This window comes from Oncorhynchus nerka, linkage group LG28 (genome assembly GCF_034236695.1).
Source record: "Oncorhynchus nerka isolate Pitt River linkage group LG28, Oner_Uvic_2.0, whole genome shotgun sequence".
NCBI classification, from domain to species: Eukaryota; Metazoa; Chordata; class Actinopteri; order Salmoniformes; family Salmonidae; genus Oncorhynchus; species Oncorhynchus nerka.
Genome location: NC_088423.1, coordinates 12,294,304 through 12,314,841, shown reverse-complemented (window position 1 = coordinate 12,314,841; position 20,538 = coordinate 12,294,304). Strand labels below are relative to the sequence as shown.

General features: G+C 42.4%; 1 protein-coding gene across 4 annotated transcripts in view; it reads right to left on the bottom strand.

Moving 5' to 3' along the window:
• Positions 1-15,387: 15,387 nt before the first annotated feature.
• LOC115115732 (beta-1,3-N-acetylglucosaminyltransferase radical fringe-like) overlaps positions 15,388-20,538 on the bottom strand; it is a 46,303-nt gene continuing 41,152 nt past the window's right edge. For 3 of the 4 annotated variants that reach the window (XM_065012637.1, XM_065012638.1, XM_065012639.1), the window contains 3 exons: positions 19,088-19,253; positions 18,896-18,981; positions 15,388-18,596 (listed from right to left, as the gene is read on the bottom strand). In XM_065012637.1, coding sequence (XP_064868709.1) covers positions 18,530-18,596; positions 18,896-18,981; positions 19,088-19,253 — 319 coding nt within the window. In that variant the 3' untranslated portion in view covers positions 15,388-18,529. Of the gene's footprint in view, positions 18,597-18,895; positions 18,982-19,087; positions 19,254-20,538 lie in introns of those variants that run through there. The other variant, XM_065012640.1, reaches the window with a different exon arrangement.

Sequence of the window (20,538 nt, the reverse complement as noted above, 5' to 3'; positions counted from 1 at the left end):
GCAGGGAACAACCAGAACAACAACCACCCCCTCAAAGTCAACATTTAAATGTTTCCCCTTAAACCATTCGAGTGTTGCTTTAGCAGTATGCCTAGGGTCATTGTCCTGCTGGACGGTGAACCTCTGTCCCAGTCTAGAATCTCTGGAAGTTTGAAACGGGTTTCCCTCAAGAATTTCCCTGTATTTAGCGCCATCCATCATTCCTTCAATTCTGACCAGTTTCTCAGTCCCTGCCGATAAAAAAACCAACCCCACAGCATGATGCTGCCACTACCATGATTCACTGTGGGGATGATAGGTGATGAGAGGTGGTTTGCGCCAATCATAGCGTTTTCCTTGATGGCCAAAATGCTCGATTTTAGTCTCATCTATCCAGAGTACCTTCTTCCATATGTTTCGGGAGTCTCCCACATGTCTTTTTGCGAACACCAAACATGTTTGCTTATTTTTTTCTTTAAGCAATGGCTTTTTTCTGGCCCTCTTCCATAAAGCCCAGCTTTGTGGAGTGTACGGCTTAAAATGGTCCTATGGATAGATACTCCAATCTCCTCTGTGGAGCTCCTTCAAGGTTATCTTTGGTCTCTTTGTTGCCTTTCTGATTAATGCCCTCCTTGCCTGATCTGTGAGTTTTGGTGGACGGCCCTCTCTTGGCAGGTTTGTTGTTTAATAATGGATTTAATGATGCTCCGTGGGATGTTCAAAGTTTCTGATATTTTTTTATAACCCAACCCTGATCTGTCCTTCTCCACAACTTTGCCCCTGACCTGTTTAGAGCTCCTTGATCTTCATGGTGCTGCTTGCTTGGTGGTACCCCTTGCTTAATGGTGTTGCATACTCTGTGGCCTTTCAGAACAGGTGTGTATATATACTGAGATCATGTGACAGATCATGTGATACTTAGACTGCACACAGGTGGACTTTATTTGACTAATTATGTGACTTCTGAAGGTAATTGGCTGCACCAGATCTTTTTAGGGACTTAATAGCAAAGGGGTGAATACATACGCATGCACCACTTTTCCGTTTTACTTTTTACATTTTTTTTTAAACAAGTAATTTTTTTCATTTCCCTTCACCAATTTGGCATATTTTGTGCATGTCCATTACATGAAATCCAAATAAAAATATATTTAAATGACAGGTTGTAATGCAACAAAATATGAAAAACTCCAAGGGGGATGAATGCTTTTGCAAGGCACTATATTTGTTGTCCCGGAATCCCACATAACAGACAGGTTGAAGCCTGCTTGACAGAGAGGCTAAGCTGCTAGCCATCAATCTAATGAAGTTGGTAGCAGATGAGTTTTGCAATGGAGTCATCTTTGTCTGGAGAAATAAATGAACGGTTCCTGCGCTGTAGGAGCTGTATCTACTACACTTTGTTTAGGGACAAACCGGATCACTTACCTGCCGAGGATCTTAGGCTTGAGGTGGCTTCCTTGATTACGCAGGTCACCAGCCTATGTAAGAAACTGGGGGAAAAGCAGAGTGGAATATTTACATTTTCTATGCCGGTGGCTGGATGGAGTTTGAACTTGTTGGATGCATCTCTACCTTGTTGTTTGTCATTATCCGACTGGCCTGTGTTGCCTGGAGCTCCTCTATCTTATAGTTGAGTCGAAGGAGCACAGCAAGAGGAGCAAGGCAATCAACGATGGTCGCATGTCACGAGCCGTGGAAGCCGAAGACAGTGGCCTCCCGCAAAACAGTCTACACTCCCACCGAGAGGTCCGGGGGCGGATACAAACAAAGAGTTTCGCCGTCCTGGAGCCTGATCTTCCTGCACCTTCGTCTCTGGGGGTGCCTGTGTCTGCAGCCGCAGTGCCTCCTACTACGATTTTGAAGTCGACGTAGACAACCTTCCATCCCTTCTCTGAATTGAGCGGGACCTCTCCATCTGTCAGAGGCCTGCACCAGGCACCGGGAGCAAAGGGCTCAAGTTATCCTGCCTCTCGCCCGTCCATAAAGGGTTCTCCGACATTATCGATCATAGTCTGCTTCTGGACATTTTTTATGTGTTATGGCTTTACACCCACTGCTATATTGTGGATAAAGAGTTACAGTGCCCTCCACTAATTTTGGCACCCTTGGTAAATATGAGCTAAACGGGCTGTGAAATTATTATTTTTTATCCTCTTGGTCTTTCATTCAAAATATACACAAAAATCAAATGTACTGTATTTGTGCCACAATTATTGGCACTCGTTAATTCAGTACTTTGTGAAACCTCCTGCCAAGGTAACAGCTCTGAGTCTTCTCCTATAATGCATAATGAGGTTGGAGAACAAATGACAAGGGATCTGAGACCATTCCTCCATACAGAATCTCTCCTGATCCTTCAGATTCCGAGGTCCACTGTTGTGGACTCTTTTCTTCAGCTCATGCCACAGATTTTCTATGGGCTTTAGGTCAGGAGACTGGGATGGCCAGGGCAAAACCTTTATTCTGTGGTCAGTGAACCATTTTTGTGTTGATTTTGAGGTGTGCTTTGGATCATTGACCTGCTGGAAGATCCAACCATGGCCCAGTTTAAGCTTCCTAGCAGAGGCAGTCAGGTTTTGATTTAATATCTGCTGGTACTTGATGGAGTCCATGATACCTTGTATCCTAAAAAGTTGTCCAGGGCCTTTGGAAAAAAAGCAGCCCCACAACATCAAAGATCCACCACCATACTTTACAGTGGGGATGAAGTACTTTTCTGCATGGCTATCTTTCTGTCTACGACAAAAAAACACCTCTGGCGCTTGTTTCCAAAAAGCTGCATTCTGGTGTCATCTGACCATAGAACCCGGTCCCACATAAAGTTCCAGAAACATTTGGCAAAATGTAGGTGCTTGAGTTTTATGACAACAAAGGCTTTTTATGACAATCCTCCCAAACAACTTGTGGTTATGTAGGTGGCGTCTGATCATAGTTTTTGAGACTTTTCTGACCCCAAGACCCTACTAACATCTGCAATTCTCCAGCTGTGATCCTTGGAGATTTTTTGGCCACTCAAACCATCCTTCTCACTGTGCGTGGGGTCAATATAAACACACGTACTCTTCCAGGCCAATTGTTAACATCTACAGTTGCATTACACTTCTTAATTATTGCCCTGATAATGGAAATGGTCATTTTCAACCATTGAGCTATTTTCTTATAGCCATTTCCTGATTTGTGCAGCTAAACAATCTTTTGTCACACATCATTACTGTATTCTCGGGTCTTTCCCATAGTGATGGGTGACTATGGGAACTTGGCCTGTATGTCACCACTTATTTATACCTAAGTGAAACAGGAAGTCATGGCTTTCCACTTAAATGTTTATAATCACTTAGGTGAACTTAAAAATATATATTAATGGGAATATACTTCAGTTAGATTTTACTCATAAGAATTTCTAGGGGTGTCAACAATTGTGGCGCCCATGTTTTGGGGGAAAATTATTTATTTCACATTTATTTTAAAAATCATTTTACTTCAATGAAGGTTCTGTGTTTGTGAATATTTTGAATGAAAGACCAAGAGAATAAACCGCAAAGACAATTTTTCGCAGCCCGTTTTGGTCATATTTACCAACGGTGCCAATATTAGTGGAGGGCATTGTACCTGTCTGACAGAACACAGAGGGTGTTCTCTGTGTTCTGAGTGTACTTTAATGAATGCCTCTCCAACATAATCCAGATATAATCAAGAATTCCCCAGGGCAGCTGTCTAGGCCCGTTACTATTTTCAATCTTTACTATTGACAGCTTTGAGTAAAGCTGTATGTCTATGTATGCAGATGACTCAACACTATAGAAGTCAGCTACTATAGCAACTGAAATGACTCTAACCCCTAACAAAGAGTTGCAGTTAGTTTCAGAGTGGGTGGCAAGGAATAAGTTAGTCCTAAATATTTCTAAAACTAAAAGCATTGTATTTGGGACAAATCATTCACTAAACCCTTGACCTCAACTACATCTCGTAATGAATAATGTGGAAATTGATCAAGTTGAGGAAACTAAACTGCTTGGAGTAACCCTGGATTGTAAACTGTCATGGTCAAAACATATTGACACAACAGTAGCTAAGATGGGGAGAAGTATGTCCATAATAAAGTGCTGCTCTACCTAAATAACAACACCATCAACAAGGTAGGTCCTACAGCCCCCAAATTTGTCGAACCTGAACTGCTGTTCAGTCGTGTGGTCAGGTGCCACAAAAAGGGACTTTGCAATTGGCCCAGAACAGGGAAGCACGACTGGCCCTTGGATGTACACAGAGAGCTAATATTAATAACATGCATATCGATCTCTCTTGGCTCAGTGGGGAGTGATTGGCTTCATCACTACTTGTATTTGTGAGAGGTATTGACATGTTGAATGCATCGAGCTGTCTGTTTGAACTACTGGCGCACAGCTCGGACACCCATGCATACCCCACAAGACATACCGGAAGAGGTCTCTTCACAGTCCCCAAGTCCAGAATAGACTATGGTAGGCACACAGTGCGACATAGAGCCATGACTACATGGAACTCTATTCCACATCAAGTTTATTTTTGTTAAAAAAATATTTAACCTTTACTTAACTAGGCAAGTCAGTTAATGATAAAATAATTGATATGTTTAGAGATAATGATTAAATAATTCTACCCTGAAACTTAACCATTAGGGATTATAGTTGAGCTGAGATCATGCCACAGCATCTCAATCGGGTTGAGGTCAGGACTCTGACTGGCATATTTCCTTCTGTTGAATCCGTTCTGTTGTTGATTTACTTCTGTGTTTTGGGTTGTTGTCCTGTTGCATCACACAACTTCTGTTGAGCTTCAATTGGCAGACAGATATCCTAACATTCTGCTGCAAAATGTCTTGATAAATTTGAATTCATTTTTCCGTCGATGATAGCAAGCTGTCCAGGACCTGAACAGCAAAGTGTCTGGAGTATCTCACACACGGCCTGATATTTGTCCTGGTTCTGGTGTGTCTCAGAGTTCTATTTTCAGGCAGTGGGGCTGCTTCCATATCAGCAGCGTGTTGTTCACCACCTGCTTGAATGGCAGGTTCGGTCGATGGTCCCCAGTCATCCTCATCCATGTTTGTTTGGTAGTCGTTCGGGGGGGATGCTGAGTTGTTAAATCACTGAATTCATGTCTTTTCTGTTTCTGCTGTATTTTTTACTGTTCAATAGTACTTCATACTGAGTTGATCAGTGCATATGCCCAGCGTCCAAGTGCTGGCTGAGTTGTTGGGTGGAGAGGAACCCTTACTGTTTTTCCTTGGGTGATGTTTGGCATGTCACAGGCATGTGTGTCATAGTGGTGTTTTGCTGTCAGCCCTTTGGCTTGTTTTCTTGGAATTACATGGGGTTTGGATTGTGTGCATCTGGACATGAGTCGCTGTATAGGAGAACTGTTAAGTCCCTCTGTTGGAGTATTCCGCCATGCCAACACTGCTTTCCATGGGTCTTCACCATCCATCGCAGCCTTTTTAAGGAGCGTTTTGGCAATTTTCACCGCTTATTCCGCTTTTCAATTGCTTTGGCTGAGATACGGTGATGACGTCCCTTGTTTAAAGTTCCACTCATCAGCAAATTTTTCAGTCCATTCTGGAGGATTGGCCATTATCAGAAACAACCGTGTGGACAACGCCATGTCTGCTGAACTGCTTTTTGCAGCATTCAATGATGGTGTCTGATGTGGTGTCAGTCAGCTCGTCGAACTCCCAGTAGTCTGAGTAATAATCGACCATGATGAGGTGGTTGCTTTTGTTGACTGTAAGTAAGTTCATCCAGATCTTGGACCATGGGAGGGGAAGGATTTGGTGGGGGACAAGTGTCTCCTTTTGTTGTCTATTCTGGATGGAGTTGCATGTTGCGCATATGCTGATAAAGATCTTTATGTCCTCTGTAATCAATGGCCAGAAAATAGCATTCTGAGACTGGCCTCTATGCCTGAGTGGCCAGAGTGTATTTTGTGTAGAAAGTCAGCATGTAACATGTTAGGGATGAAGACCCTGTTTCCTTTCTACGATGAGCTCCTCTTTGTACGTCCGTTTCAGTGTGTGACTCACAGCCTGTTTGGTTCCAGGCCAGCCATTGTTGATTTGTGAGTACAGAGCCTGAAACAGTGGGTCCTGGGAACAGTGCTTTGATTGACTCCATTGTCTTAGTTGAGATGTTGACATCACCGGTGTGACCCACTTGTTCCAGGTCTGTTGTGGCTAGACTGGGGCGGCAGGGTAGCCTAGTGGTTAGAGCGTTGGACTAGTAACCGAAAGGTTGCAAGATCGAATCCCCGAGCTGACAAGGTAGAAATCTGTCTTTCTGCCTTTGAACAAGGCTGTTCCTAGGCTGTCATTGTAAATAAGAATTTGTTCTTAACTGACTTGCCTAGTTAAATCAAATAAAAAAGACTCATAGCGTAGACTGTGGCTGGTGTTTGCATTTGTCTGTGCTCTGTGGTTGATTGAGCTGTACTGGACAGGAAGTCAGCTACATGTACTTCTTTGCCAAGTTTGTATTGCACGTGGTGTTGGTATCTTTGTAACCTTAGCAGCATTCTCTGCAGTCGCTTAGGTGCTGTGAGTAGGGATTTCTTAACAATTGTTGCATGCGGTTTGTGGTCGCTGTGTATTGTGATGAACTCTCTGCCATGCAGGTACTGGTCAAACTTATCACATGCAAAAAATTGAGAGATATTCTTTCTCAATCTGTGCATATCTTTGTTCTGTCTGAGTCAATGCTCTGAAGGCAAATGCAACACGTTGTCCTTTCTGTAGAAGGGCTGCCCCCAAACCTGTCTTACTGGCATCACACTGCAGTATAACTGCATCATTCAGATCACAGTATTTGAGCACTGGGTGTTGTGTGACTAACTGTTTGGTAGTCTCAACTGCTGCGTCATGCTGTGGTAGCCATGTTGATTCAATGTCCTTGTTAGTCTTCTAAGCGGCTCACACACATCAGATAGGCAGGGCATGAACGGTGTACCCATGCTCCGACTGGCTGTTATTTTCTCTGGGTCAGGGCAAAGGCCCTCTGTTGTGAGAAGATGACCCATGTATGTCACACTAGGTAGCTTTAACCAGTTTATTTTTGTTCAGCTTCAGGTAGACATTTCTTGCTCTCTGAAGGAGCGCTGTGAGGTTTCTGTCATGATCTGCCATCGCTTCTTCGTGTGTGTCACCACATCTATAGGGTAGAATGGCATCTGTGATCATATTCACTCCTTTAAGACCCTGTAGTTCTTCACACTGTTTGCACTGGTATTCTCCAGCTGCTGGCTTGATTCCAAATGGCATTCTCAGTCATCTATACCTTCCTATAGGTGTCCAGAAATGTTTTAAATAGCTGATCACTTAATCAAGTTTGACTTGGCATCGAGTACTGAGAATACCCTTGCGTTGGACACTGTCTGAGTCTGTAATACCAACATGTTCAAAGCAACATGCTGCTACTTAATTATTTGTTACTTTTATTTGTTATTCTTTTTTGGGGTATTTTTGTCTTAAAACTGCATTGTTGGTTAAGGGCTTGTAAGTAAGCATTTCACTGTTGTATTCGGCGCATGTGACAAATACAATTTGATTTGATATCTCTGGTAGAATCTCTTCTATTATGGGTATCCCCATAGTGATCGTACGTACATATCCCAACCAGAAGCCATGGATTACATCCGCACTGAGCTAAAGGTTAGAACTGCCACTTTCAAGGAGCGGGACACTAATCCGGACACTTGTAGGAAATCCCGATATGCCCTCAGACGAACAATCAAACAGACAAAGTGTCAATACAGGACTAAGATGAATCCTACTACTCCAGCTCTGATGCTCGTCGGATGTGGCAGGGCTTGCAAACTATTACGGACTACAAAGGGAAGCCCAGCCGCAAGCTGCCCAGTGATGCGAGCCTACCAGACGAGCTAAACATATTTTATGCTCACTTTGAGGCAAACAACACTGAAGCATGCATAACAGCACCAACTATTCAGGACGACTGCGTGATAACGCTCTCCGTAGCCGTTGTAAGACCTTTAAACTGCTCAACATTCACAAGGCAGCGGAGTCAGACGAATTACCAGTGCGTGTACTCAGAGCATGCGCAGACCAACTGGCAAGTGTCTTCACTGAAATTTTCAACCTCTCCCTGACCGAGTCTGTAATACCTAAATGTTTCAAGCAGACCACCATAGTCTCCGTGCCCAAGAATACGAAGGTAACCTGCCTAAATGACTACCGCCCTATAGTACTCACGTTGGTAGCCATGAAATGCTTTGAAAGGCTGGTCATGGCTCACATCAACACCATCATCCCGGAAACCCTAGACCCACTCCAATTCTTATACCGCCCCAACAGATTCATAGATGATGCAATCTCAATCGCACTCCATACTGCCCTTTCTCACCTGGACACAAGGAACACCTATGTGAGAACGTTGTTCATTAACTACAGCTCAGCGTTCAACACCATAGTGCCCACAAAGCTCATCACTAAGCTAAGGACCCTGGGACTAAACATCTCCCTCTGCAACTGGATCATGGACCTCCTGACGGGCCACCACTAGGTGGTAAGGGTAGGCAACAACACATCTGGCACACTGATCCTCAACAACGGGGCCCTTCAGGGGTGCATGCTTAGTCCCCTCCTGTACTCCCTGTTCACCCATGACTGAGTGGCCAAGCACGACTCCAATACCATCATTAAGTTTGTTGAAGATACAACAGTGGTAGGCCTGATCACCGACAATGATGAGACAGACTATAGGGAGGAAGTCAGAGATCTGGCAGTGTGGTGCCAGGACAACAACTTCTCCCTCAATATGAGCAAGACAAAGGAGATTATTGTGGACTACAGGAAAAGGAGGGCCGAACAGGCCCCCATTAACATCGATGGGGCTATAGTGGAGCGGGTCGAGAGTTTCAAGTTGCTTGGTATCCACATCACCAACAAACTATCATGGTCCAAATACGTCAAGACAATCGTGAAGAGGGCATGACTTCCTGCCATCCAGGACCTACAGTTGAAGTCGGAAGTTTACATGCACCTTAGCCAAATACATTTAAACTCAGTTTTTCACAATTCCTGACATTTAATACAAGTAAAAATCCCTGTTTTGGGTCGGTTAGGATCACCACTTTATTTTAAGAATGTGAAATGTCAGAATAATTGTAGAGAGAATGGTTTATTTCAGCTTTTCTTTTCTAAAATTGTTTAACTTGGGTCAAACGTTTCGGGTAGCCTTCCACAAGCTTCCCACAATAAGTTGGGTGAATTTTGGCCCATTCCTCCTGACAGAGCTGGTGTAACTGAGTCAGGTTTGTAGGCCTCTCCACGCTTTTTCAGTTCTGCCCATACATTTTCTATAGGATTGAGGTCAGGGCTTTCAGATGGCCACTCCAATACCTTGACTTTGTTGTACTTAAGCCATTTTGCCACAACTTTGGAAGTATGCTTGGGGTCATTGTCCATTTGGAAGACCCATTTGCGACCAAGCTTTTAACTGATGTCTTGAGATGTTGCTTCAATAAATCTGCATAATGTTCCTACCTCATGATGCCATCTATTTTGTGACGTGCACCAGTCCCTCCTGCAGCAAAGCACCCCCACAACATGATGCTGCCACCCCCGTGCTTCACGGTTGGGATGGTGTTCTTCGGCTTGCAAGCCTCCCCCTTTTTCCTCCAAACATAACAATGGTCATTAAGGCCAAACAGTTCTATTTTTGTTTCATCAGACCAGAGGACATTTCTCCAAAAAGTATGATCTTTGTCCTCATGTGCAGTTACAAACCATAGTCTGACTTTTGTATGGCGGTTTTGGAGCAGTGGCTTCTTCCTTGCTGAGCGGCCTTTCAGATTGTCGATATAGGACTCGTTTTACTGTGGATATAGATACTTTTATACCCGTTTCCTCCAGCATCTTCACAAGGTCCTTTGCTGTTGTTCTGTGATTGATTTGCACTTTTTGCACTAAAGTACATTCATCTCTAGGAGACAGAACGCATCTCCTTCCTGAGCGGTATGACGGTTGCGTGGTCCCACGGTGTTTATACTTGCATACGATTGTTTGAACAGATGTACGCGGTAGCTTCAGGTGTTTGGAAAAGTCTTGGCTGGTTTCTTTTGATTTTCCCCATAATGTCAAGCAAAGAGGCACTGAGTTTGAAGATAGGCCTTGAAATACATCCACAGGTACACTTCCAATTGACTAGAATTATGTTAATTAGCCTATCAGAAGCTTCTAAAGCCATGCTATAACTTTCTAGAATTTTCCAAGCTGTTTAAAGGCACAGTCAACTTAGTGTATGTAAACTTCTGACCCACTAGAATTGTGATACAGTGTGAAATAATCTGTCTGTAAACAATCGTTGGAAACATTTCTTGTGTCATGCACAAAGTTTGAGTTTGAGTTTATTTTATTTTTTACAGGGACAGTGCACATTAATCAACGTTTCAGTAAAAGTGCCTGTTTTAGCCAGCTGGCTAATTTTCAACCGCAGTCCCTGGTTAGGTTATTAAAAATTATTACAATATAGACAATAGCAACATAGGACAAGCAATACATAGCATACAGACAGAACAACATAGGACAAGCATGACATAGCATACAGACAGAACAACATAGGACAAGCAATACATAGCATACAGACATAGCAACATAGAACAAGCATGACATAGCATACAGACATAGCAACATAGAACAAGCAAGACGTAGCATACAGACAGAACAACATAGGACAAGCATGACATAGCATACAGACAGAAGAACATAGGACAAGCAAGACATAGCATACAGACATAGCAACATAGGACAAGCAAGACATAGCATACAGACAGAGCAACATAGGACAAGCATGACATAGCATACAGACATAGCAACATAGGACAAGCATGACATAGCATACAGACATAGCAACATAGGACAAGCATGACATAGCATACAGACATAGCAACATAGGACAAGCATGACATAGCAACATAAGACAAGCATGACATAGCATACAAACAGAGCAACATAGGACAAGCATGACATAGCATACAGACATAGCAACATAGGACAAGCATGAGGTAGCATACAGACATAGCAACATAGAACAAAAAGCAGCAAGACAAAATTCATAAAAGCAACAAAGTGTTTCCACACTTAAAGCTACAGACAACAGACAACATGGAAAGCGGCAACACACAGCTAGGGACCATGTTCACAAATCTGATTGATTTGAAGTAGATGAAGTAGATGTCCTAACCGACTTGCCAAAACTATAGATCGTTAACAAGAAATGTGTGAGTTTTAATGACTCCAACCTAAGTGTATGTAAACTTCCGACTACAAATGTACAGTATATACTAGACAGTATCAGAGGAAGGCCAAAAAATGTGTCAAAGACTCCAGTCACCCAAGTCATAGACTGTTCTCTCTGATACCGCACAGCAAGCAGTACAAGAGCGCCAAGTCTTGGTCCAAAAGGCTCCTTAACAGCTTCTACCCCCAAGCTATAAGACTGCCGAACAATTAATCAAATGGCCACCGGGACTATTTACATTGACCCCCCCTTTGTTTTTACACTGCTGCTACTCGCTGTTTATTATCTAAGCATAGTCACTTTACTCCTACCTACATGTACAAATTACCTTGACTAACCTGCACATTGACTTGTTATTATAGCCTTGTTATGTTATTTTATTGTGATACTTTTTATTACATTTTTTACTTTATCTTATTTAGTAAATATTTTCGTAACTCTATTTCTTGAACTGCATTGTTGGTTACAGGCTTGTAAGTAAGCATTTCACAGTAAGGTACCTGTACCTGTTGTATTCGTCGCATGTGACAAATAAAATTAGATTTGAAGTGGATGTGCAATCTCATTAAGGCTTTGTTGAGTGCACTGTGGGTCATGCATATTCATGGATTATCAGGTTTTTCAATGACAACCATGTTGGTGATCCACGGTGTTGTCTCTGACTTTCGTGATGGTGTCTGCATTGTCCATTGAATGTATGGCCTTTGTGATCCTTTCCTTCAGTGAAATAGGGATCTGTCTTGGTAGCTGCTGGATAAGATGGGCTGCACTGTCTACTTCTAGGTGTAGCTCTCCAGGAAGTCAGCCGAGCCCATCCAACACTTCCTTGTACTTGGAGATGATCTCCTCAGTTGTCATGATGACCACAGTGGATGTGGTGCTTGGTGTGTCGACGTGATGTAACACATGGCTGTGGTTCACATGTAGTAGGTTGAGTCTTTCACACGTGTCAGCTGACAGCAGAGGAAGCTGGGATGTCTCCATGACCTGAAATTTGATGTTACATTTTTTTACATCATGATCTGCTTTGAGATTGCGTTCTCCTGTTGGCTTTATCAGTGTGCCGTCATGTAGTTTGAGTGGAGCTTTCCTGGGTAGGAGAACTGGATTGTTGTCTTGCATGACTCGCTGGAGGTCCCCATAGTTGATGACATTCATTGTTGATCCTGTGTCTAGTTGACATGTAATTGTATAGCTGGGGTCAAATGTCAATGGCTCATCACTGAGTGGAGCTAGTTTAAAGTTAATGAACCATTTTTCTGCCTTGTTTTCCACACAATTATCCTGTGAGACTTTTCATCTGTTGTTTAGTCATCTGACTCATTCTTCCTCTAATAGATTGAGTTGAGGTTTGTGTTGTGCTTGTTTACACATTCTGGCTAAGTGGTTTTGTTTGCCACATGATGTACAGGTGACACCATATGCTGGGCACAGCAATAACATGCCAAGTCATTTGGCATTCTATTTTTGTTTTTCTCCTGTAAACTCTGTCTGTTATGTTTGGCGTTTTGATTCTGAATGTTGCTCACAGGAGGTATAATGTACAGTCTCTGGTTCACCTCCACCAATTTTCCTGATTTTCCTTTGTGCTAGTTCACTTGAACTACACGTCAATGGCTTTGTTCAGTGTGAGTGTCGATTCTCTGAACATTCGCAATCGTGCAACTTTCTCTTTAGTGCCTATGACAAGCCTGTCACGAACTAGTTCCTCTTGTAATGGGCAAAACTTACGTCTGCTAGCTTCCTCAGATTTTGCAATGTACTGCTCTGATGTTTCACACTGACTTTGTTGACAAGCATTAAATCACGTTCCTGGATGGCTCAAACTGTTTCTGTAGCGCCTCTATCATTTTTACCGGGTCAGTTTGCTCTGCTTCAGGCATATGAAGATGCCGCTGTAAGATATGTCATTCCTTTCCCCATCACAGTTAGCAGAGTTACTATGTATTCCTTTTTGTCCAGACTGGCAGCTATCTCATAGTTTTCCCGTTGCGCTGGAAAGAATGTCCAGTTATTGTATGTATCGCCTTTCATGCCCATAGGCTCTGGTACTGGAATTACTGGGTAAGCCACTGTTGCCGTTGTAATTTTTTTGTAGCTAGTTGGCACGTCGCTTCCTACTGTGCATTTATCCCTGTGTTGTTTTGATATTTTGATTCGTCAAGGATATACCTATGTGGTTCTGACACCATGTTTTGTATGGTATTTAGTCTATACAAGAGCAAGGTCATGTTGATTATAAAACCGTTATGCTTAACTTGGTTCAATAGTACTATATAGTATCACATTCAGATATACATAACAGCGGCGTCATCTATTGGCTTGGCGACATCTCGTAAGAAAATGCAGACAGATCATTTGTTTGTTCGACATGATGGGATCTTTTTTTCTGTCAAATTAATTATGTGAAAATGGTGGTGGAAACGCATTAATGTGCAATTATTGATATACTAATGTTAGCAATTGGATATGTAGATGGGTGAGCCGGTCAAGGATCGATTCAGACTAAGTGGTAAATTTTATGACAAGTAAACAGTTTATTCAGAGTGAAAATATGTATTACAACGTAATTACGGCTCTTCCGTTAGTTCGTGTGGAACGGCAGGCAGAGAGCGTAAACAGTCAGCACAGCTCTTATATACGTCACAGAAAGTAGGTTGACCCTAGGAAGATCGGATCTCCGGATTGGTTCAGCTGGTTGTAGTCTGTAGTCTTCCGCCATTGGCTCAGTTGTCTGTCCATCATCGTAGGATCTTCTTCGGGCACACAGTGTTCGGTTAAAATTAAAAGGAGATTGTGTGTAATGTGGGAGCTATCCTGTAGGGGACCCCACAGGCTTTACTGTGAGTTGTAGCCATGTAATTAGCAGTAAGTTAGTCACCTGCATACGAAATAGCAATTCCTTACAAAAACCATCATATTTGTACATTTGGAAGTCACAAAATGATATGGTGTTTAGTCCTCCCCGTTAGACTCAGCTGTTGGCAAGAGTGCATGTGTCAAAACCAGAGTGGGCGCACTCGCTATAGAACGCAACATTTTTTGAGAGAAAACCATAGAAAATACAACAGAAGCCCATTTTACTTGTATTTTTTATTCGGTACACGTGTAACTGCAAAATGTATTTTTATGTGCACTACCTCATCACACACAAACTTTTTTCCGCAGCAAGTCAATTTGATGTAAACATCTCGTGTGGGAAAATGTGCATTTTTCTTTATGCCGATTTTAGAATATTCACATGACAATCTGTCGTCAATTGGATGGAAACATAGCTCGTGAGAGAGAAATTACTACCCCAGTGCATAAAGCAATTATCTCAGAGTAATCGTTCCACTCAGCTGAAAATTAGGTTGTATTGATGGCAGTTTGTGATAGGGTAAAGTGGAGTGTGACGTAATCAGGCATAAATCTAATGCCATCTGGACAATTATGTTCCAGTCAAACATTACATAGGCCTCAATGCATTAACTCAGTTTTTCCCAACTCCAGTTCTCAAGAACCCCCAACAGCACACATTTTTGTTGTCGCCCTGGACAAACACACTTGAATCCCTCAATGAGTTGAATCAAGTTTCAATGTCACATGTACAGTGAAATGCCTTTCTTTCAAGCGCTAAACCCAACAATTCAGTAATTAATCAATGTAATACAAAAAATTACATAAGGTAAAACAAAAACACAATAAAAATAAGAACATGAGAAAGTAAGTAAGCATACTATAAACAGGGTCAGTTCCAGTACCATATTTACAATGTGCAGGGATATTGGAGTGATAGAGGTAGATATGTATCGAGGTAAGGCTTGATGGTTAGTTGACAAGTGGAATCACGTGTTTGTCAGAGCTCAAATGTGAACGTGTACTGTTGAGAAACACTGGATTAGCTCACTGACAAACTTCATGGGCCAAGAACATGTTGTTCCAAAGGGTGAGAACCAAGCTGATTATGCTACCTCAAACAGATCTGCCTCTTTCATTAGTTCTTTCTGTAATAACAACAGTAAGTACACCAGCATTGTTCCACTGTCCTGTTGTGCATCACTGTGTATGTACTTGATGGTCTTAATAATTATGCTAAAAACAACTGTGAATCTGAAGCAAAGGGACGAGAGTAGTGGTGTTGTTTTGTAATGCTGCAAAACGTGCTTTATTCAACACAAAATAATACATCAACGGTAAAAAGGAGGACAGAAGATGAGGAAAAAAATCACATCCTGACTGGAGTCAGACTCCTATCTCCCTCTCTGACACTGACCTGCAGCGGGGAAAGAGATTCTGGTTTTGGATTCTAGTGTTTTTGTGCAAAAAGGGAGAGCGTGAGCCATCAGGAAAATACATGTACTTCCAGCTCAAGCTCACACATTACAACACTACCGTAACTTTTAATACACAAATATTATACACAGGAATTGAGAAGAGTGCAAAACGTCTTTTTGACAGAGAAATAACTTGTAACATGCATTGTGGGAAACACTTAGAGGCAACAACAAATACCTCATGAATGATCTTTAAGATAGTGTGCTCATGTTCAGAGTCTGTTTTGGTTACTGCAGGGCTGTGTGTGTGTGTGTGTGTGTGTTTTATTCATACAGTATGATCACAGTTTCATTCCTTTAAAACATTTGTCATGTGCATTTCCAAAGTCTAGTTGACTGAAACATAAGGCACTGGCATCATCTTTGGCTATAAGACGTTAAAATCATTCTGACTGAGTAGTTAGGTTGCACACACACATGTACAGACACCAGTTTGAAACCTCTTCTGGTAAGAAATTAACTTCAGGACATGAGGGGCACATCAAGGGTTGTCTAAAGTGAACCTCAATATGCTGCTAACAGTATGGCTTCCTCCACTGTCCCTGTCCCCATACCAGGCGACTAGTGATCCTCTGCTCGCAAACACACGTTTGACCTATACAAAAGGATCATTTCAAGCAAGCTGTGGAGTGAGCTTACGCTACGTTCTTGACTCCGTTAAACAATCACAAACGGCTCTCAGGCATTACTTAATGTAACACTGATATCAGATATTCACCTCTGATGATTTCTGGTCATCAGCCCTCATAATAAAACACCAGTCCAGTACATTTTTGGGACGTAAAAGCAAATACATTTACATTTCACCATGTTCAGCATCTTAAGGTACCTTTTCAACAGTCATCTAAATACATTAATACTTCTTCAAAGATACAGTGGGGCAAAAAAGTATTTAGTCAGCCACCAATTCTGCAAGTTCTCCCACTTACAAAGATGAGAGGCCTGTAATTTTCATCATAGGTACACTTCAACTATGACAGACAAAATGAGAAAAAAAATCCAGAAAATCACATTGTAGGATTTTTAATGAATTTATTTGCAAATTATGGTGGAAAATAAGTATTTGGTCAATAACAAAAGTTTATCTCAATACTTTGTTATATACCCTTTGTTGGCAATGACAGAGGTCAAACGTTTTCACAAGGTTTTCACACACTGTTGCTGGTATTTTGGCCCATTCCTCCTTGCAGATCTCCTCTAGAGCAGTGATGTTTTGGGGCTGTTGCTGGGCAACACAGACTTTCAACTCCCGCCAAAGATTTTCTATGGGGTTGAGATCTGGAGACTGGCTAGGCCACTCCAGGACCTTGAAATGCTTCTTACGAAGCCACTCCTTCGTTGCCCGGGTGGTGTGTTTGGGATCATTGTCATGCTGAAAGACCCAGCCACGTTTCATCTTCAATGCCCTTGCTGATGGAAGGAGGTTTTTACTCAAAATCTCACTACATGGCCCCATTCATTCTTTCCTTTACACGGATCAGTCGTCCTGGTCCCTTTGCAGAAAAACAGCCCCAAAGCATGATGTTTCCACCCCCCATGCTTCACAGTAGGTATGGTGTTCTTTGGAGGCAACTCAGCATTCTTTGTCCTCCAAACATGACGAGTTGAGTTTTTACCAAAAAGTTATATTTTAGACCATATGACATTCTCCCAATCTTCTTCTGGATCATCCAAATGCTCTCTAGCAAACTTCAGACGGGCCTGGACATGTACTGGCTTAAGCAGGGGGACACGTCTGGCACTGCAGGATTTGAGTCCCTGGCGGCGTAGTGTGTTACTGATGGTAGGCTTTGTTACTTTGGTCCCAGCTCTCTGCAGGTCATTCACTAGGTCCCCCCGTGTGGTTCTGGGATTTCTGCTCACCGTTCTTGTGATCATTTTGACCCCACGGGGTGAGATCTTGCGTGGAGCCCCAGATCGAGGGAGATTATCAGTGGTCTTGTATGTCTTCCATTTCCTAATAATTGCTCCCACAGTTGATTTCTTCAAACCAAGCTGCTTACCTATTGCAGATTCAGTCTTCCCAGCCTGGTGCAGGTCTACAATTTTGTTTCTGGTGTCCTTTGACAGCTCTTTGGTCTTGGCCATAGTGGAGTTTGGAGTGTGATTGTTTGAGGTTGTGGACAGGTGTATTTTATACTGATAACAAGTTCAAACAGGTGCCATTAATACAGGTAATGAGTGGAGGACAGAGGAGCTTCTTATTAAAGAAGTTACAGGTCTGTGAGAGCCAGAAATCTTGCTTGTTTGTAGGTGACCAAATACTTATTTTCCACCATAATTTGCAAATAAATAAATTAAAAATCCTACAATGTGATTTTCTGGATTTTTCTTCTCTCATTTTGTCTGTCATAGTTGAAGTGTACCTTTTTCATAGATGTCATAGATGAAGTGTACCTTTTTTAAGTGGGAGAACTTGCACAATTGGTGGCTGACTAAATACTTTATTTTTTCCCCACTGTATATCTGGACCACAATCGTATGTTTGGGATTCAAAGCTACAACAAAAGCAATGAGTGGTGAATCATCGATATGGCAACAGCCAACAGTGGCAACTTCCTGCGTTGACTGGAGGGTACACTAGTGATAATAAAGAGTAGTGGGGTGTTTCTTCATCATCCCACCATGACCAAAGCAATCCTCACTCCAGTTACCTCATCTTCTCTCGCCTCATGTCCTCTCAAAGACCCACAGATGTCTAGCCATTTGATCTGAGTGAAGTGGTTCTGTAGGGTTAGCCTGGCTGCCAGTGAACCTGTTTGGCCTTGTAATAATTTTGCCATGGCAATGATATAGCTAGCATACACAGGGACACCAGTCAACCAGGCCGGTAGGAAGTATTGTAGATATGCTGTACTGTAGTGGTCATCAATGGTGACCCATACTAGGACACCAGTCAACCAGGCCGGTAGGAAGTATTGTAGATATGATGTACTGTAGTGGTCATCAATGGTGACCCATACTAGGACACCAGTCAGTCTCTGGGTAGAGGAGGCAGTGGACAGTCTTAAACCTAGAGAGAGAGACAGAGAGGGCAGACGGAGGGAGAGAGGAGAGATGGAGGCAGAAAGAGATTGAGGGGAGGGAGAAAGAGCGAGTGAGGGCAGATGGAAGTAGAGAGGGGATACGGAGGGGGAGGGGGGGGGGGATGGTAAGACAAAGAAAAGTGTTGGTGGAGAGAGAGGGGATAACCATTTACATGTCACTCACAATTCAGCAGAGGTTAAGCAAACCAGTGTCATGCAATTCTCTAGTGCCTGGCAATGTTGGGTAAATGTTGGATGGATGTTGGGAGAATGTTTGTCTGTTTACCGTGACGGGTCCTCCACCAGAGAGAAGACTCCTCCAATGCTGATCACATTCCTCCTGTTCTCAAATCCCCCGTAGCTCAAAGTGACCTAGACACAGACACACAGTTTTTCTTTGATGGCTGAAAACAATTGGGATCTGTTGTATTTCTTTTCTTTCTCAGTCTCCCTCTATTTCTCTCCTCCCCACCCCTACCTGCTCCAGCACGGTGTCTGTGGGAAGCCTCTGCAGGTTCTCCAGGTGGGAGTGGAAGAGGTGGGTGTGTGTCAGTGTCACCTCCAGCAGCGCCTCAATGATGTAACCCATGGTGCAGTCGTCGGGGAGACGGATCTTCTCCGCCGTGCTGATGAAGTTGCCCAGACTGGGGGGAGGAGGAGGGGAGAGGATGAGAGGAAAAGAAAGGAGAGAGAAGAAGGAGGGAAGAGGTAGTGAGGGAACTGCTCAAAACAGTTTGGCATAATAGCTTAAAGGAAAGATTCCCCCATTTTGAATGTTCTCGTATTTGTGTATCTCTGAGTGATGTTCTATCGATTCCTGAGGTCTTTTCATGTGTACTGTATCTCTACAGTATATGTAGCAATGGTTTTAACAACAATTCTAATGAATGCAACAGTTGGAAACTACCCACCAGGGGGGTAAAAATATGACAAAACCAGGTATACTGAGAAAGAGGCTTTGGAGGAAATGTTTTGGGAGTCAGACACAGATGCTGAGGGCGACCTGGACCAAGATGACTGACCCGGCTGAGAAAAATGTTTCTAGAAAGATTGAATTCCGTTTTATATCTGTAGTTTAAAAAATTGGTAAACTTTCTATACTATATGTATTTAGTATGTTTTATATAGTTGTGGTCTTGTTCTTTGTATTTACAGTATAACTGTGTCCAGTCCTGTGTATCCTATATTCTGTCTATCATTCCAAAGTACTTACATATTTTATATACACTACCGCTAAAAAGTTTGGGGTCACTTAGAAATGTCCTTGTTTTTGAAAGAAAAGCAATTTTTTTGTCCATTAAAATAACTTCAAATTGGTCAGAAATACAGTGTACACATTGCTAATTTTGTAAATTTGTATTATTTTTTATTTTACCTTTATTTAACTGGGCAAGACAGTTAAGAACAAATTCTTATTTTCAATGACGGTCTAGGAACAGTGGGTTAACTGCCTTGTTCAGGGGCAGAGCGACAGATTTTTACCTTGTCAGCTCGGGGATTCCATCTTGCGACCTTTCGGTTACAAGTCCAACGCTCTAACCACTAGGCTACCTGCCGCCGCAAAATGACTATTGTAACTGGAAATGGCAGATTTTTTAAATGGAATATCTACATAGGCGTACAGAGGCCCATTATCAGCAACCATCACCCCTGTGTTCCAATGGCACGTTGTGTTAGCTAATCAAAGTTTATAATTTTAAAAGGCTAATTGATCATTAGAAAACCTTTTTGCAATTATGTTAGCACAGCTGAAAACTGTTGTTCTGATTAAAGAAGCAATAAAACTTGCCTTCTTTAGACTAGTTGAGTATCTGGAGCATCAGCATTTGTGGGTTCGATTACAGGCTCAAAATGGTCAGAAACAAAGACCTTTCTTCTGAAACTCATCAGTCTATTCCTGTTCAGAGAAAGGAAGGCTATTCCATGCAA